At 36.8% G+C, this 19381-nt stretch overlaps 1 protein-coding gene across 2 annotated transcripts in view; it reads right to left on the reverse strand.

Annotated features, from left to right (window-relative positions):
• bbox1 (butyrobetaine (gamma), 2-oxoglutarate dioxygenase (gamma-butyrobetaine hydroxylase) 1) overlaps positions 1-19322 on the reverse strand; it is a 28431-nt gene extending 9109 nt beyond the window's left edge. The window contains exons 1-4 of one of the 2 annotated variants that reach the window (XM_081605455.1): positions 19114-19322; positions 17264-17269; positions 16635-17053; positions 14190-14304 (exon numbers count right to left, since the gene is read on the reverse strand). In XM_081605455.1, coding sequence (XP_081461581.1) covers positions 14190-14304; positions 16635-17053; positions 17264-17269; positions 19114-19243 — 670 coding nt within the window. In that variant the 5' untranslated portion in view covers positions 19244-19322. Of the gene's footprint in view, positions 1-14189; positions 14305-16634; positions 17068-17263; positions 17270-19113 lie in introns of both variants that reach the window. The other variant, XM_008405679.3, reaches the window with a different exon arrangement.
• Positions 19323-19381: the final 59 nt, after the last annotated feature.

Here is a 19381-nt window from a genome sequence, read left to right on the forward strand (position 1 = left end):
TAAAAGACATGATGTTCTAAAAAAAAAAAAGATTCACTGGATGTTGTGCCTCCTCCTCAAAAGTCAAACAGTCAATGCTTGTTTCTCAGGGCACTAAAAATATTTGACCCGATGCAGGTCTTTAAAAGTCATTCTGAATTCAGTAAAGTTGAATTCAGAAGACACACACACACATTTATTAAAATATATATTGACGTGACGCTGCAGAATCACCAGAAAGGCAATGAAAAATTCAATAGTTACCCAGGCTTAATTTTAGTTCAGTCGGGATGACTTGACTCAAAGAGACTGTTCTTCTCACTAGCAGTTATTAGCATTTGAACGTACAGTATGACTCTGTTCTGGGACACTTGCAGTCCTGCCACACACACAAGCAGAGCCAGAGGCAGGCGGAGCAGCTGCACAGGGCCTTGATGGTGGGGAACACAGCGGGCCTCACTGACAACAGACATGGCATTGAAGTCATACGCAGTATGAAAATAAGGAGCTGTGAGAGCAAAGAGACTCGGAAGGGAAGGCTGCTGGAGTGAGATGTCTCGAGCAGCTTCAGTGGTACACACCACGAGATGCGCCTTATTGGACTAAAAGAAATATATCAACTGAACCATCGGCTCATGTGAACAAGTGTTACACTGAGAGTGTCGAAGGAGCTTCACATGATCAGAAACCCGTTATTAAAAATTCTCTTTATAGGTATTTACATCAGGCCAAAAGCTTCTTGCAGGGACATGCTGTCCTACCTGCAGTTTGTGTTGATGGATGTGTACTGACATGCATGAGAAGCAACAAAAAAGACTTTAAACATTTAAGACAAGCACTCCTGATGTAGCTCAGTGTATTTGCATAAAAAATAAGGAAAAAATAAGCAACGGCAAAGAAAAAAAGCAGAAGACGGAAAAGAAAAAACAGACTAAGACTTCACCTCCCAGAAATCTTTGCAGATTGCTGTAGTACAGAAAGCTGGGACAGTATAAGCTAAAGTAGAACCGCGTGTGGAGATGATTAATTTTAAAATAACTTCAAACCTTTTAGGGTTTTATTTCTTCAAGTGTTGCATACCAAGAAAAAAATAGATTTTTATCCATGTTTCTTTGCAAAACTCCAACTCAAAACAGATGGGAAAAGCACTTTTCAAATCTTGCCAGAGATTCAGAACAAGATTTAAGTCTGGACTTTGACTGGACCTTTTTAGAGCATGAACATGCTTTAATCTTAATCTGCAGTCCATAAGAGCCAGTGTCCTGCAGCAGTGAACTGCCTCCTTATTAACAAATCAAGTACTTTCTTCAACTCAGTTTTAAACTTACCTTTGCTAACATTTTCAGATTAGCAAAGGTAAGTTTCAGGTCAATCTCTGTCTCAAGTCTCTCGGGGTTTTCTTTCATAAGTGTCCGGTATTCATCTTCCTAAATCATCCAACCAGCTTCCTTCTACCTGCTGAAGAGAAGAATCCTCACAGCATGATGCTGCCACCATTATATACATTAACCTCTTAACCTGCAATGGAAGGGTTTTTTCCGGGGGTGAGAGTTAAAGGGTTTGCATTTTTTTTGTCACATCTGAGGTGCATATTATAATCATGTGGTGTGATTGCAAAGTGAATTATAAAAGCTAAGTATTAGAATTTTAATCTTACACTTTTAGATCACAATTTAAGGTTTAAAGAGCAGCTAAGTATGACAATCTTTTGGGGTTTTCTAAAACATGATGCACAATGATTGCCTATATCAAGGATAGGACTGTTATCCTTTACATGTTTTATTTGTTAGGAAAATTATTCTGTATAAAATTTTAGGTATATTAAAAAATACTGTTAAATTTTTATAAGTTATATCTTCTTTCTGAACAACAATGTTTTTCTTGCAAAACCTCCAGATGTGACTAACAGACGTAAACTACCACAATTTGCCAGAGTTTCTTTTAATAACTTCCTAGCAATAAAAACACAAACTATATGACTGCCTGGAGCTTTTTCCTGTGTGGTCATTTGTGTAAAGTTACTGTGGTGTTCACAGGAAGAAAAGTGCTGGCATGTGCTTGAAGGGACAGCTTCTGACATCCAGACAAGACAGTATATGCAGACAATTCCCTCCTCTGTTTCTCCCACAGTTGTAGAGTGCTACAGTGGCTTTTCCAGATGAGGAAACCTGAAGCCCGGGCTCCTGTGGTTGTTACGCAGTTCATGGCACTTTGGCTCTGCTCTCACTGTGCTCTGCTGAAGCTTGGAGGCCTGCGCTGCTCTCCTCTGGTGGGAGTCCTTTAAAGCTCCGCTTCAATCACTGCCGTTATCCACAGAGCTTTTGTTTTGACTTGGATACGTTTTATCTCTGAGCTTGGATCAGCTCACTTCAGTGGTCCGTCTGGAATGTACTGAGGAGGGTTCAAAGCCAGATGGCATAAACCCTTGTGAAGCGGCCGAGCATAGAAAATCAGATTCAACCTGGTCGTGAGATTAAAAAATAAATAAATAAATCCAAACGTAGCCGGATGATTTCAGCAGCTGTTTACATGAAAATTATCACATTGTTGACTACTATATCTTTTTGCTATTATTGCCAAACCTTTGGTAAAGAAATATGTTCTCAATTGCTAACATCATATGCTCATGGCTCTAAACCTATTATTATGCAGTCTATATTTCAGTGAGTTTTTAGGATTCATTCATATTATATCTCTAATGGTTTATTTGAGCTGGAGTGTTTTATTAGGAGTTTCACTTAAAAAATAGTATTGAACTTGTATTCCATTAACAGTTCTCACACATTTTTACAATAAAAAAATCATTAAGATATTTATTTAAGTCAAATCTTAGGAGTTCAATAACATGAGCTAAACTAGAAAAGTTCTTTTAAATTTTGCTATCAATTATTCACAAGGTAAAAAAAAGATACCAGAAATTTTAAAAAGAGAAAAGCAAAGGATAATCTGAGAAATTCTAGGTTAAATGCAAGCAGGCAGAAATGAACCAAAAACTACCTCTGAAAATTTCAACCTGTTCTGGGAATGAAACAAAACCCAGCTTAACTATGTCCTTGATCCTGGATGACCAGTGAAATATGCCAGTTGTTTTATTTATGCAACTCTAAAACAGCATGTTCAAAAAGATTAGCAGCAGGGCACTGTGTGTAAAATATTTCAGCAGGTAGAAGAAGGGCATAAAGGTTACTCATTACTGCAGGTATTACTACATTTTAAACTGGCTTCTGAAAAGGGATTGGACAAACAATTGAAGTACAACCTCCAGCCAAAAATACAGTGCTGCTGGATAAAAAAAACCCAGGCCAAAACAAATGAGAGAGGAAAAAAAAATTCAAGCCTTGTTGATTTAGCATTTTAAATTGTCTGTCAGTATGGCAGCACATTGAAACCACAGCAATTACTGAAGCCGTGCTTGTTAGAAAATTTTTAAAAGAGATTATAAGCTATCTTAGTAACCTTGAATATATGACATCACTATTTTTACTCAGAGGGATTACCTGGAGTTGTGTCTCAGTTCATTTGGTTAAGACAAAATGCAAACACAGGTCCCACAGATTTAGTCAAAAGGCCTAACTCTTAATAGGCTGACACTTATGTCGAGTATAATCAGACACTGAACTAGTTCAATAGACCTAACAAGCTGGTAATAAATTAAACTGACCACCACTTCAATTCTTTCTGGCTTCAGACAGAGGGAGTGGCTGAAGGTAGAATTTAACTGGACATGTTTTCATTTTTTTTCTACACGTTATAAAGAAATTGACCAGAATGTTGAGTTCTGGTGTTAAAACGGTTTCCCAAAACAGACCAAAACCTACACCTGCATTTTAAGACGGTTTCTAATTTTAGACGTTACGTTGTTCTGACTAACGACTAATGACTGTTTTTCTTGGAAAGAAGGAAATTCTGTCTGAGCTTCTAAACAATGATGAAACTTTGAGTCATGACTGAACCGGTAAACATCTGGCTCCAGATTTTATTCCTAATAGCATGTTTTATGTTGTGTTACACGGTTATAGCTTATATAACATATCGTCAAATTGCAAAGTAAAATATAAAAAAAAAAACCTCACTCCACCTTTTACTAATCCAACACAAACACCTATTTATAAAACAGAGCAGTAGTATGACAGTGCAGCTAACTCCTGGATTCCCAGCTTGAGGAGACAAAGTGAGCAGTGTTTTCTGTTTTCTCGCTGGAGAGCTCCAAGCCCCAACACACTAATCCAAACCTAACACTTTCTCCATCTGCAACTTCGGGTGCATAAAACCAAGACGAGCCCTGCAGACGTTTCTCAAACGGGAGTCAATTTTTTGGCAACTTCTACTCAATGCTGTCAGTGTTGTTTCAAGTGCCAAGCAGGACGCCTGGTTTTACAAAATGAAAAAGCCAATCATTATGTTCATTTAGCTTTCCCCGCAGTCTGACAAAGATGTTGAGATGACAAAGAGGTGGGAAGTGACCTAAATATAGCTGATCCGTGAACAATTAGGGAGATAAATGCTGTGAGAAAAAACAGGAAAAAAAATGTTGAAAAGGGCCGAATCTAAATTCCTGGACTGAGTCCATTATTTGAAAAGTGTTAGTTGCTGAAACCATTCGACGTCCATTATACCACACTAACAGTGAAAGAAGCTAACAAATTAAAAACACTCAAGATGTGGTTTACAGAATAAATTCCCCAAATACTTTCTAGAAAGTTGGTTGTGCTAAAGAACTAAATGTTGTGTGAAATGATGATAATGTTTGGAAGAACTAAGAAAATTCCCACTGAAATAAAGACACGTCTCCAAGAGGCTGTAGGCTGACAAAAAAAAGAAAAAAAAAAGAATAAATCAAGACCAGAATCCACCAGCAAGACGAGAATCTGACAAATCGGCTGCTGCTTAACAGAATCAGTCAGCAGCTTTAATGAAGAAAAGTCCAAACTCAAACAGGTCTGTGCAGGAGAGTTATGACCCAGTCATTCAGCAAGTTTATGATGAATGTGTAACTGAAATGGATTACTAACTTATGAAAACCATATGTCTAAAGCTGGAACACATGAGTTAGAAACAAGCCACACAGAAGGAACTACAAAACCCAACAAAATATGCAAAGAATCATTTAAAAACAAATAAGAATTAAAGTGATTCGCCAAGACACAAAAATGCAGCATGTAAGTGGTGTACAGAAACAACGTTGGGTGTTTCCACACCGTGATGCATCCATCCATCCACTGTCCAGCTGCCATTGGGTAGAGTACACTCTGAAGATGTTACCAGTGCATCACAGGACAACCGTGCACACGTACTCGTATCTAAGAGAGTCATGTTTCTGAACTGTGGGAAGAAGCCGGAGAACACGGGGAGGACCCATGAATGCACAGGTAGAACAAGCAAACTCAAAGCAAAAAAACCTCATGCCACGTTTCAAATGCAAGACCTTTTAGCACCAAGGCAACTCTTTCACAATACAGGCCCCCAATGGTAATTTCAATGGAAATTTTGAGTCTCTTATATAGCACCAAGTCTCCAAAAATGTCACCTCAATTGCAATCACACAAACGCATCCAAATTCAATACATTTATTCTGACTTGATAATAGTTCAAATATAGGGCAGTCAAACTGATTAAAAGTCCCCTAATGAAGGAAAACACTTTTTTTTAAAGTAAAAAATGAAAATAGAATAATTAAAAGCATACATTTTCATTTCACAGTAATAAAAAAAAGTCCCTCTCATTATTCTGGCACTTAGCAAATGGGAATAATTTTGTTAATGCTCATCTGACCTAGAAAGTGTCATTCAGTCTGATTTAATGTCAGACGTGTGTAAATATCTTTTTTCAACCAAATGAAAAAAATATGCCTTTTTGCATCCGTCTTTTGTTTCTTAATTTATTTATATGACAATGGCTAAAACTAATATCCAGAAAGGAAAACAATCAAAAAAGTAGAAATTTCTACAAGCACACAAAATATCAATAGACAACTACTTGAAGAGGAAAGTAAATAAAGAAACAAATATCGATGTATCAGTCTGGCCAAAAAAAATGAAGCTCTACTGCAAACGTGTGCATGTCAACTGCTTTTTGCACTCAGAGCCAAGTACAGCACTTCTCAAAAGATAAATGTAAATGGAGCAGAAAGTCATTAAGCCTTTTTTGTTTCCTGCCACTACACGATCAAATTACCAGTCAAGCATTGTTCACTTGATGTGTGAAACCACACTAAATGTGAAGGGGAGGTGGGCCGAAGAACACAAAGCACTGGTACTTGCTTGTATTACTGAAACCTAATTAGGTAACTCTAACCAATAAATGACTCAAGCTCTTAACAAACACTTGTCTTTACGCCTTGTTGAGGGTGAGGATCGTAATGGGATCTTTAGCAGAAAGACAGAAAACATTTACTAAATATCAATCTTGGGGCATCGTTTTTTTTACCTCATTCCATATGCAGTGACATGAAATTTGTCATAATTCCCATCTCAACTAAACAAACATGACAGGCACAAAATGGGAGGCTTAAGATGATGACATGGTTTAAATATTGAAAGCATCTGGCAGGCGTGGAGTAGATCACTGACAGATTTATTGGTGAAAGCAAGAGTCATTGCACTGCATTGTGATTGACACAAGCTTTCCCAGGAACAATTTAAAATCCTCGGTCTCCTAAGTGACGCAAAACATTTAAAGTTCACCTTGTCAGAACAGAAAAATTACAGTGCGCGACCTAAAGGTTAGGGAGTGGGTAAACACTATGTGAGTGATATTCAAATAAAGATTTCTACTGATGGGGGACTAACAAAAGCGTCACAAATCAATATGTAATTAAAGCATATCAACTTGAGAGTTACAGTGGAAATATTTGATACATTCTTGGTTTATTTCCTCTCAAACATTAGATGTAATATTTAGAACACCAACTCGGATACACAAACCTTAGATGTACAACAAGTTTTGTTTTTTTTAAAGACAGGAACTGTGAATAAATCAGTTGTCCTTAATTAATCATTACAGTGCCTTCAAAATGTATTCACACCCCTGAAATTTTTCATGTTACATCATCGCATTTCATTGGGATGTCTGTGATTATGAGGAGGAATCAAAAGGATATAAGGTTTTCAAATTATTTTTAAAGTAACCATCTATAAAGTAGATGGTTACTGAATTTGTATTCATGCCTTCTAAGTGAATGTTTCTGAAACTCTTTAGGAGTATGTTTCTAACACTTTTGCACATGGAGACAACTTGTTTTTAGCCATTTTCTTCAGAAAATAGCTCAAACTGATTGGATGGAGAGATTACGTCTATTTAATTTAGATTTGGATTTCAACACAATCTTATATTAATTTATAACCTACCGCTGTTGTGTTCATTGTCTCTAATGATGTGGTTTGTTCTTACAAACCTCCAAGGCCTTCATAGGGCTCATTATTTATATAGGTCCGTTGGATAAAACTTACCTGACTTCTGAAAGTAACTTGCTTTATTTAGAGGTATCAATGTAAAGAGAACAGGAGCCACATGTCAAAATTTTTGTTTGCTTCAGAATGTATAATATTTAATATTTGCATGAAAAATTAAAACCGTGTGTTCTTTTCCTTCCCCTTCACAGTAACGTGCCGCCCTTTGATGGTGCATCACACAAAAGCTCATTAAAATACATTAAAGTTGAGATTATAATTAAATCTAAGAGTTCGAGAGATACTTTTGTATTGACCTGTGTAGTGGCTACTATAAATGCTGATTCGTTACAGCATTTTGTTAAAAAGTGAAATAGTATTTAATGCTGTCTGTATGTCTCCTAGTTTCTATGTCTTTTTTTTTTCTTTTTTACTTGCTTCAACATTAATTGCCCTTTGGGACTTAAATAAATCTGAATGTGAACGATCTTTATCAGGAATAACTGGCCTGGCCAAACATCTGTAGAAGAATTGCCACAGAAACCTATGTTAAAAAATATAAACACAGGAGAGCAGACAGAAAGGGAAGCCTGCAAGAACTTTTTTTGGAAAGCAGAAAGTTCTTTGTTTGAACTCCTGTAACATGGATTTGGAGACTCAGCATTTTGTTCGTTCCCATGAAAGGCAACACTGACAGGACAGAGAATGTATTTTTAAGAACATGCAGCTTTTTTCTCGACCCTCACTTTAAATCAGTTTTCCATATGGCAGAGACAGATGGAGGGGTCTGAATAAGTCCCTCAGTTATACAGACATCAGCCTTTTTGATGCTTCACTGACTCATACCATTTCTCAAAGCATTACATAGTTCAGGTTTTTCTGGAGCAGCTGTATGAGGCCATTAAGCCAAATATACTGACAGTTGCATGTGAATCCATTACACTTATGGTGACAAAATGGAGATAAAGCTGCAGACTTGACTGAGGAGGAAGTAAAAAATTGCATTTAACATCTTGAGAATAATTGAGAACAGGAATTATCCTGTTTGCCAAGTAGAGCCTAAACCTGACATAAAGAGTCTCCATCACACAAAACACTGCTATATATATGCAAGAAACAAAATGTTCATTTAGTTCACTTAGCATTAAATAGTTAATGTTTTTACGTGATACATCTAAATGCACACCGTAAAACTACTTTTTTATGTCCCTCTTGTGAACTGCGCACTGCGGTTTCAGATCTGAAATTCCATAGAAACGTACAAGTCGAAGACAAAAACATTACCTCAAACTTGAAAAAGACCATATAATGCATGGTGAATAATAACCCCAAACCTTCAATTATCATATTGACCTCAGCGTCCCCTGCGTGCCACACTTTCATAGCTGAAACTCTTTAACAGGCAGACTTGGGCCTATAAAATCTAGCTGCGCTGCGTGAAAAAGACAAGAGAAATTTAAACTGTGGACTTTGTTTCAGGAAGTGGGAAGCAGAGTAAAATTAAGCATCATTTATCTTAGAGGAATGTAGATTTTTCTAGTCTGGTGTAAGGAATGTAAGCCTGGTGCGCAGGAGGAAATAATTAAACTCAAAGTGAATGTGTACACACACATATCAGGTTTTATTGTCTTTAAGCTCAGAAGTTAAATGGCATCATGGTGAAGTCCTTCTACCTTGGAAGTAAAGGTTTTTAAAGAAATTAAAAAATAACTATTCATCTGTAAAGTGCTATAAGAGGGATCGGTTTACACTTCCATATGAATAAAGGACTTATAAAATTTAACACACACTTACACATGAACTCTTAATCAGTGTGGAACAAGAGCCGCTTAGCCCTGTGGGTCCTTCAGGACCACTTGTGTGTACACAAACTGACTGCAGTCCATACCCCGCTCCACTGAAGTGCTGCTACCTTGTTCCACAGCTGAACTTTCTCCTCTGCTGTCTGGCAGACTGTAAAGTGTACTGAGCCATTGTAAATATACTGTAAAATGAGTTCCCTTCCAGTCTTTAAGAAAACCGATGTTTTTAAAGACAAAGTAACCCTTCTTATAAAAGTAAAGAGATAAATTTTAAATTAATGTACTAAAAGAGCAAAGAACAGGACAGTGTGTGGTTTGAATCAGCGTGGCAAGTTCATTTAAAATTTTACATCATAAATATGACAAGACGCATATTGTAATGTGTGCAGGACATAAAATTATTGGGGTGTTTTATCCCCAATAAAACATCAGGTCTTTCCACCTTTAATGTATTTTATTACCACTACAAAATCAATACTTTAAGAGAGAAAAAACTTAAATTAAGAATCTGCAGATTTGACTGTGTTCAAATTAATCGCAATATCTACACCAGAGCCAGCAACCACTTGTTAGAGTATCTCTGATTAGCTCAAAATTACAGTGAAGTGATCTAGCGTTTAATAAGACATTTTCTTATTCGCATTTCACAGTAAAAGCCATGGTGTGCAGAGTGTTCAACAAGTCTAAAAGTTATTGGTCAAGAAACGGTTACAAAATTATTCTCGAAATTCAAGATATGCCAAGGAACACAATGAAGATTTATATCATCAAGTGGAAAAACTAAAGAAAAAAACTGAACTGCATGCCTCTCCAAAACTACTGAAAAAAACAGGAAGAAAACGGTTCAGAAAGGATACAGAGAGGTCTACAGCAACTTTAAAGTGGATGGAGGAATTTCTGGAAACTGACAACAGTTTCTTGTACTTTTCACATGCCTGAGCTATGGGGTTGTCCCCTCCATGTTTTACAGTAGGTATGCAGTGTCCTTTTCTGCTAAATCTTCACTTTTTTCTCTCTTTAGACACAGAGCAAAACTGGAAAAAAAAATCTCCAGTTTTGTCTCATCGGTATTACATATCTATATATATATATATATATATATACACAATTCTAGAAATCTTAGATTTTGTGAACATGCAAATTGTTTTTTTTTCATGTCTTTCTCTCTATGTAGAAGTCTTTCTGAGTCTTCATAAATTACTAGGGACAAGAGAGTAATATTTTAGTTATATCTGTGTACTTTGAAGTGTTTTGAATGGTTTCTTACCCTTTTCCACTATCTTGACCATCAGCCAGATCGAGCTGGGGTTACAGGTCTTCTCAGAATAATTCAAAGGGACATGAAGCTGGATGGACATGAACATGGATAGTTATAATCTAAGCTTGTCAGGAAGCTCTGACCTTTGCTTTTTCTGCTCCATGTTCAGCATGGTGCACACAACAATACCAAAGTACCCTGCAGCATGTTTGTGCCCTTCAAATTGACCGATGAAAAGCTGAAAGACATCTATGATACTAAATAATGATAAATGCATAGTTTAAAACATCACTATAAAACAAAGACTAATAGTCTCAAGGGCTAACAAAATTATCTGTGACTTTATCATAAAAAATCTGTTTTATTAATACATTCTAGACATACTAAAAACATACAGGTATAAATTGAGCAATTTCTTTGACCGATTCAGCTTTCAATAGAGCAAACGTAACATTTCACTGACCTCCAAGCACAGAATGCAAACATTTGACCATGTCTATTCTTGAGGTGGAAAAACCTTTAAAATTAAATTTGTACTATTATCCAACAGCTTTGCTATTTCATGATACTCAACAAATCTCAAATAAATATGGATTATTATGGTGATATGATGAGATACTTTCAAAAACATGAAAGTATCTCAACGCAGCTGTATGAAGACTGAAGTACCTCATTTATGCAAATTCAAAATATCAAGTGCACACTATGGCTCTTTTTGTCACCGTTTGAATGACGCAGCGAGGAACATTAACATGAAAGCGGGCTACGTCTGAATGACTGAATACAACCGCTTTACCAGATTGATGAAGCCATTAATGTTCATGTCTGAGCAGGACCTAATAGTCTTTCTCACAGTCACACACATACACACTCAATGCTTAGTAACGACTAAATAAAAAATGCACATTCTATTTATCTAATTAATTCAAGCTGTGACCACTGGGTAAGTACCCATTATATTTCAATTTCAAAAAGGAAATTTCTCTTCCAGGTTGCCCCATGACAGTCAGTAAACATCACATTTAGCCACTCATTTTTAGAAAAAATAGGTTTTAAAGGTCTAAATTTAAAAGTATGTATGGATAACAGAAGCATAGAGTCCAAGACGGACGTTCAAACAATCGACTGACACAGTCCAAATATATAATATTGCTGTCAAAATGCAACTCTGAAGCAAATTTGTAATATTTGCAAAAACAAAAAGCAAAATGATGATGAAGAAGACCAAACTGAGAAGTCTGTTATTTGACAGCAATCGCTGGGAAGACATATGTTCACTTGAGTGAATTTCAGCCTTGTTTACTTATTAAAATAAAATAAAGTGCAAATTTGTTATGTCCTTCAGAATGTAAAAAATGTTTGCTTTAGTTAAGCTTTTGAGCTATCATTGTGCAGTATACTGCAAAGGCATATCCAGTGGCCCTCGTATTGCCACACAAGATGAATTGTCATGAGTGATAAGCTTTATTTCACATGCTGGTTTGTTATTTATGAACAACCAGAAAACACCTGCTGTTTGGCAAGCTGATAAATTGCCCTTAGTTACAACTCTGAAACTAAGTAATTCACCGAAGTGTTTGTTCGTCATTTTAATTGGGAGACAGCTGCGCTATGATTTATGGCCTCCGTAAAAATTAATTTCTTTGCCCGTTAGATCAACAATAATTGGAAAGTGATCACCAGTCTCAGAACACAGAGACAGAGAGTATCATTCTAAATCTCATCTTTACAGTGGAACGTAACGGCTAACAGCAAATATTTCCCAATACATGTGGAAGGAGCTCAACTACCCTCAAAACTTCACAAAACTACAGCATACTTTACAAAATAATATAAATTGTGACTGGGTCTGACACCAGAAGGACCTTCAAATTATTCTTCATCTAACATCCTGTCCGTCTGAACGACAATTATTAAAAGATATACATTGTGGCGTTTAAAAAATTTCTCTTCGTGGAAGTTGTACGAGTGCAAGCTTGTGCAATATTCATCAAACCAGGAAATATTAACATGTTATCTGGTGTTTACAAAGTCTTAAATAAAGAGTAAGTACAGGCACAGAAGTTTTCATGCAGTCCTGTGTTAATGCATACTTTGAAGTAATTAGCATCCTTATGACCATTTTAGTACCAGGCATAAATTGTGAAAAACTGATGCAGTTTTCCTGTTAGAGGCATAAAAATCATATCAGGAGTGGGGGGAACAAATTTTTCAGAGGTCCATTGAGTGATTTGTCATCCTCTCACATCAAACCGCAACTCTCCTTAGTGGCTAAAAACGCACATAATCACTAACGGCAACAGCTCAGCACCAGGAGACCGACTTTAGTTCTTTAAACTATATAATAAAAAATCTAAAGCTTTAGCTGCCCTTTAGCCTCGAACATCTTCAGGGGAAGTAGCCAGATCATTAAGTGCCAAATGGCAACACTGAACATGAAATGTTCAGCAAAATATCATTCCTGTAACTAAATTATTACTCTGCACACAAAATGGAAAGGAATTGACAAGGTAAAAGGGTGAAATAAAAAGTGAAATAAATAAATAGAAACTACACATGGCCTTCTCTCTAAGCTACCTATAATTCAGACAGAAATGTTTTGAAGTGTGAATGAGCGTAATTCTGAAACATCTGTAAAAACCCTGTCCTGACAACTGCCTGCTTTCTGCTTGCAATAAATGCGGTTTTTCTCGGCAAGTTAAAATCGCTCTTTACCTGTGAAGAGTCTGCATCACTGTCCCTGCTGTTGGTCTCTGGTCACAAATTTTGCTCTATTGTGTCAATACAGATTAATTTAAATATGTGGAAAGCAACACTGAGCACAACTTCTGTTGAACAGGTTTCCCTCAGTTGGTTCAGGTTGGCGGTTGCCAGGTCAGCAAATAAAAACTGGTAATTTGCCATTTGTTAAACACAGCTAACCTGAAGACTCCCACTTTTTCAGTGATCAGTGAACACACCAATACCAGTTTATTATTTGAGGCACTTTATTTCAAAGTTATGGGACCATTTAATCCCTTTTATTTAAGTAGGATTGAAAACTATCTCTGTTAAGGAATCAGTAACACATGTTTAATGCCCAATGTTTCTTACATTTAACTGCTGAATTAAAGCAAAGCTTAAATGAGTTTCACTGGGTTATTTTCCATAGAAAGACAATTATATTAAAGTCCAAAAAGACAAAAGTCTCTTTCTACAATATCACCGTTGACTATTATTGGAATAACTATGTGGCTCGTGACATGGTATCCTCCAGTTTCAACTGAGAAAAACATTCATGACTTTGTGCTTTAATGCTAATACTTTAATATTAATAGTGCTGACACCTTATGTGTTGTTTTTAAACAATACACTGTCTATAGTTAACATGACACATGTTTAGTGATCATCAAATGCACTCTGTTCATTAAAGTCACTTTACATGGCCAAAGAGGTAACGGTTCATTTTTCATATGTGAATGTCTAAACAAATCTGTTTCTCTTACCATAACTAGTATCTCAAACTTCTGTTTTTACACAGTCTTTCCTATTTTATGGCCTATAAAATAAAAGGACTTTACTGTTGACTTTGTGGGATGGTCTCAAACAACTCAGAGACAAATTCTACCTCTACTTTTATTTTGTAACATTTTTGTTGAAAAGATTACTTGATAAGTGCTTCCTACACCAGAAAAAAATATTATATCAAAGGGATCTACAACAAGCTGAGTTCTAAAACACAGAAAAACATATTTTGAACAGAAAAGATGAAGATAAACTCACCATTGAGGAACAGCTCCTCCTGCATTACTTGTCTGGCAGCATCAGAAAAACAGCGTTTCTTCAGCCACTCTGCATCAAACACACTCATGTGCTGGTCGGGCCACACAATGGAAACCTGAGGAAACATAACTACATACTGATTCTCATCAAAACATTCCCTGTTTTCAACTCTTCATATTTTGATGTCGAAACATGTTAACAAAGAAAGCATTGGTTTTTTTGAACAAATAAACAGTTTTTGACCCACTGTAGGTTTTCTTTTATTAACATCTACTTTTAGAAATTCAAAAAAATGGTTTAATCCACAAATGGAGAAACATATTTAAAAATATATCTTTTATTATGATGATGTACTTTTTGACTATGTTCAACTAAAATGCATTTAAAGGCACTTGATGAAGTCAGAGTTTCAGTATTTTTAAATAACTAAAAGCAAGAATGACCTTTTCAAGGAATTCAAGAACAGTAAGTACAGTGCAAACATAAAGTTATACCGGGGTTATTTTAGTCAATTTACATAACAAAGGCAAAAAACATCTGAGGATGACTCTCCTGGATGGTTGGAACAGTCAAAACTGAATCTGCTTAAAGCTGTGTCCCACTTCAGGAGCTGAATCCTTAGGGAGAAGCAGCTCAGAGGTGATTCTGTTGGAGGACCTAAGGTTCATGGTGAGCATGCCAAAATTAGATCATCTCCCTTTTTGACCTCAGCACTTCATCATAAGGCAGCTGCACTCAGAGGTCAGTGATTCTCATCCTGGCAAAGGATTTTTCCGTACCTAAGCACAAAGTTGTGTGCATATAATTTAACACACATCACTAGTAGAAATACAAAAGCAAATAATAATCTAGTTTATATACTTAGGTACATTTCATAGGGACAACTGCTCTAATACAAAATAAATACATATTTTAAAAAGAAAATGTGGGCACTTAAACATACACCAGTTTTATAAAGGATTAAACATATGGTAATATCACGGTAATATGATATTACCATAAGCAATAAACAGTTTCTAGTGTCCCTTGTGTATCGAAAAAATAAATTGAGGTAAGCCACCAAAATGAAAACATTTTGCTGGCTTTGTTAAATTTCAAAGGATTAAACTAATCACTCATGATCTAAATTTAGAGGCAAAAGGTTCGACCACCAAAAAACCTCAACCAGTCAAATAAAAAAAAAACACATAACCTACAAAAAATGTCAAATACACTAATATTTCATCACCTTCAGCTTAGATTACGGCATGTATTCGCAGCGGCATTGTTTCATTAAGCTTCTGTATGGAAGATTTGCTTTCATATAATGTTGCTTTATTTTTTTCACCAAGATCTTATATTGATGATGGGAGAGTCTGACCATTGCAAAAAGCCATCACAGGGTACTTGTAGACTCATCACCACTTGACCGTCTTCCATTGCTCAGAGTCCATTTGTTATGGTACCTTTCAAATTAAAACATTTGTCCTTGGTTAACCTCACTGATTAGTGGTTTTCTTCTGGCTACACAGTCTTTCAGCCTCAAACCTTTGATCTCCTTTTGTTTTGTGTGTGTGGAAATGCTCTTATTTTTACAATTAAAGTCCTGAGTTCCACTGTTGTTGTTGTTTTTTTTTCAATTTGATTTCAAATGTTTAAGTGATCTTCAACCACAATCATTCTGGGGTTTTATTCTGACCACATTTCTTCCTCCAAGTTCATGGTTTTCCTCTTTCCTTTCAGTTTTTATTAATTCATTGCAGAGTTCTTAACTAAAGTTTTATGTTTTCTGCAATATCCTTAGATGTTTTTTTTTCAGCTAGGAACAAATCATGCCAATGATTTGTTCCTTCTTAAACAGACTAGCATCTTTTCCACAACCACAGCATGCGTGTCTCAGCATGGTTAAGGAGTGAGGAGCAGCCCATTGCATTGGTTGGGGATAAGTAACTTGTTGCCAAGTGAAAGATAATCATCCAGTAACAAACCAATTGGAGGCTTGTACCTATTTGCTCAATTAAATCCAGGTGGTGACTTTTCTTTTGCCAGGCAGGGTTATGTTACATGTGCAGCCACTTTCTCCTTTACCAGAAATACGTATGAAATATCACAGCTGCAGAAATTAAAATTTCTTGTTCATTACTTGTTCATTATTGACTTTATTGGCTAAGAACAAAGTCAACAATGAACAAAACCAGTGCTTGTTTGCTTCTTACAAATAGCTGTACTGCTAAGCTGTACAACCTTTTGAAACTGACCCAAAATCAAAGGAACACAAGATCCCATTTACTCAATACTGGGCTGACACACACAATGTAAAGAGCTTAAGAATATAAACAATTATTTATGTTTGCATAAACATAAATATTGTTTATGTAAAAACAAACAATATTTATGTTTTTGCAACAAAGTATTGGCGCGAGTAATCAACCATAGGAAATAGGCGAGATAAAGGTAACAACTAACCTTGCCATCTTTGGTAACCTCCACAGAATCCATTCCGGTGTGGATATCAAGATCAGCCATCAACAGCAAGCGGGCCTCAGCTGACTGCAGGGTGCAGCGCGGACACTGGCAGTTGTCTCTCAGCCAGGTGAATGGGTACAAGCTTTGGCCTCCATCTTCCCATTCTACCGCCATCAGCCTCTCCTCCTCCAGAGCACGGACATGTCTCATTGAGTGAGCAGCCACAGGCATGGAGGCAGAACCAAGGGTTTGATGTCTGCGAAAATGTACTGGAGTCATGTAGAAACTTGGAGCAGGCAGCTCAATCCTACAGCAAGCTTTCATTGCCTTGCAGACCACTGGATACGGGCTCCTTTGAAAAACGGGACGAGTAAAACGTGCAAGTGTACTCATCCACATTTCTGAATGCTCTTCCCAAGCTTTATCACCAGTACTAAAAAAATTTAGAAGGAGAAAGAAATTATGAGAATTATTCAAGTCTACTTTAATGTAAAAAACACAAAAGCAAACAAAACCTAACCTGATAGGAATTAGTCTGCCTTTACATAATCAAGTATGCAAATGTATGTTATTTTCAACATTTCTTTATAAAAATCTAAAAAGCATGGATTCCTTTATGCACCGCCCACCCTTTACTCTGATGTCCATAAATAATATCCACAGCTATCATTTGGCTCCATAAGTCTTCGAATTAAATTAGTAAGAGTCTACATGTGTTTAATTTAATCGTAAGGTTTGTGGTTGTAACTTGTCAAAATGTAAATTTTTTAATAATTTGTATCAAATCCTGTATATAAGATGCGTCCAACACCTGTCCTCAATAACCAGTATCCTGCATGCTTTAGGTTGCAACACTTCAGTCAAATGATTGTTCATTACCAAGCTCCTGGGGCCTGGAGGTGGACACACCTGCTCTATATCAGGGTTTCCCAACCTTAGCCGGCAGGACCTGTCCTACACGTTTTAGGCGTTCCCTACTGCCACATACACGTGAACTAAATGAATGGGTGATTGTTACGGCCCTGGGCCTTAAGGGCTGGGCTGCAGGTGTTGCTTTTGTCTGTCCTTGTGCTCCTCCCCTTTACAGGTGCTGCTGATCAGGTTGATTGGGAGTGCAGAGTACTTAAACCTGGCTGTCTCCGTCTTCTGGGTCGCCTTCGGCGTCAACTTTGCCGCTTGAGGTGTTTTGTTGCCAGGTCTCAGCTCCCCTCCTTTTTGCACCTTTGCAAATGTCTTTGTTTTGGCACTTCAACACTTCCATATGCACTCGTACAACACATCCAAGCATTTGCATTACACCACTGATACTGATATCCACAATCCATTGTTGGTTTTGTTAATAAATATTCATTGTTCTACACTTTAACCCCTGCATGGTCTCCCGTTTTGTTATGACCTTGAGCCAGTCGTAACAGTGATTAACAGAGTCTTTGATAGTGTGCTGTAGAGGTAACAATCATTTGAATCAACTGTGCAGAATTAAAACATGAAGGGGTGTGGGACCTGGGAAACAGTGTTGAGAAATATTGCTGGTGCACAGAGGAGTGTTTGTAGCATACTACTACTACCTTCCAGCAGTTAAGACTCTAGCTATCACTGCTAACAAATTCTACTCCAAACTGTTACTTGTACAGTTGTTCTCATTTCAAATAACATTTCAAATAACATTGTTTTCCCCTATTCTTGTAAATGGAATCTTTCATTGATGCACAAATGCACATTTTTGAATTTTTTCTCCTCAGTTGCAAATTAACTGTACAGTATTTTCTTATGACGTAAATTTGCTCTTACTGCACAGTATATTATTTGTGGCTCTATTCTTATGTTTTTGTGTACATCTAAATGCTTGAACTTGCCTGTCACTTTGCTGCTGTAATACCTAAATTTCCCTACTGAGGGACAATAAAGGTTATTTTTTTCTATTCTATTCTGCAATTCTGAACTAATTCCTCAGCATGGCATCCATTTGAATCAGATGTGTTGAGTCTCGTCTCTTCATGAAACTGAAAGTTTAGTTCAGCGAAAAACAAACAATCCCTGGTCATACATCAGTTATTAGCCTTTAATAGGTTTGATAAAATAACTTTCAATTCATTAGGGATCAAATTACAGATAATGTTCAAAAACATGAGTATATTTTAATACAATGCAACTATTACACCGCACGTGACTCGGTGTTTGACAACATACACACGGCTTATATCGTAGAGTTCACCGACATTCAACTTGAAAACAGCCTCACTAGAAATCCCACATATAGCCTCCAGCTGCTGGCTTAAAAGACTGAGCTATCAATAAGGCTGTTAGCATGAAGCAGGTTTTTAAAGCTACATCCGGAATCCAGTTTAAAAAGCCATAAGCGAAACAAACACTCCCCCTATTTTCCCTGAGGGCTTATTTACCGACTTAAGCCAAGGTTTATGAATTCAAGCGGCACTGACAAATAAACAGTAAAAACACTAAAATTGTCGCCAATAACAAACGTTACCTGTATTTTGTAAACGCCGACCGGTTGTTGTCTTTAGCAACGCAGCAGCTGTTAGCTTGAGAGGGGAAGTAGGTGAAAGGTCGGCCGTGCCTGCCTGTCTGGTCAGGGACAAGACAATCATAGCATGTGTGTAAACTTTGCTCTACTTTCTATTCTCAGACACACATCCAGCTGATAAACCAACTGAACCTGCCTTCAAACTGAAATTATGTTTTAAACAATATTAATTTCCCCACATAGGGTGGCTTCAAAGAATCAA

This window comes from Poecilia reticulata, chromosome 3, assembly GCF_904066995.2.
Source record: "Poecilia reticulata chromosome 3, P_reticulata-male-v2, whole genome shotgun sequence".
In the NCBI taxonomy this organism is placed as follows: Eukaryota; Metazoa; Chordata; class Actinopteri; order Cyprinodontiformes; family Poeciliidae; genus Poecilia; species Poecilia reticulata.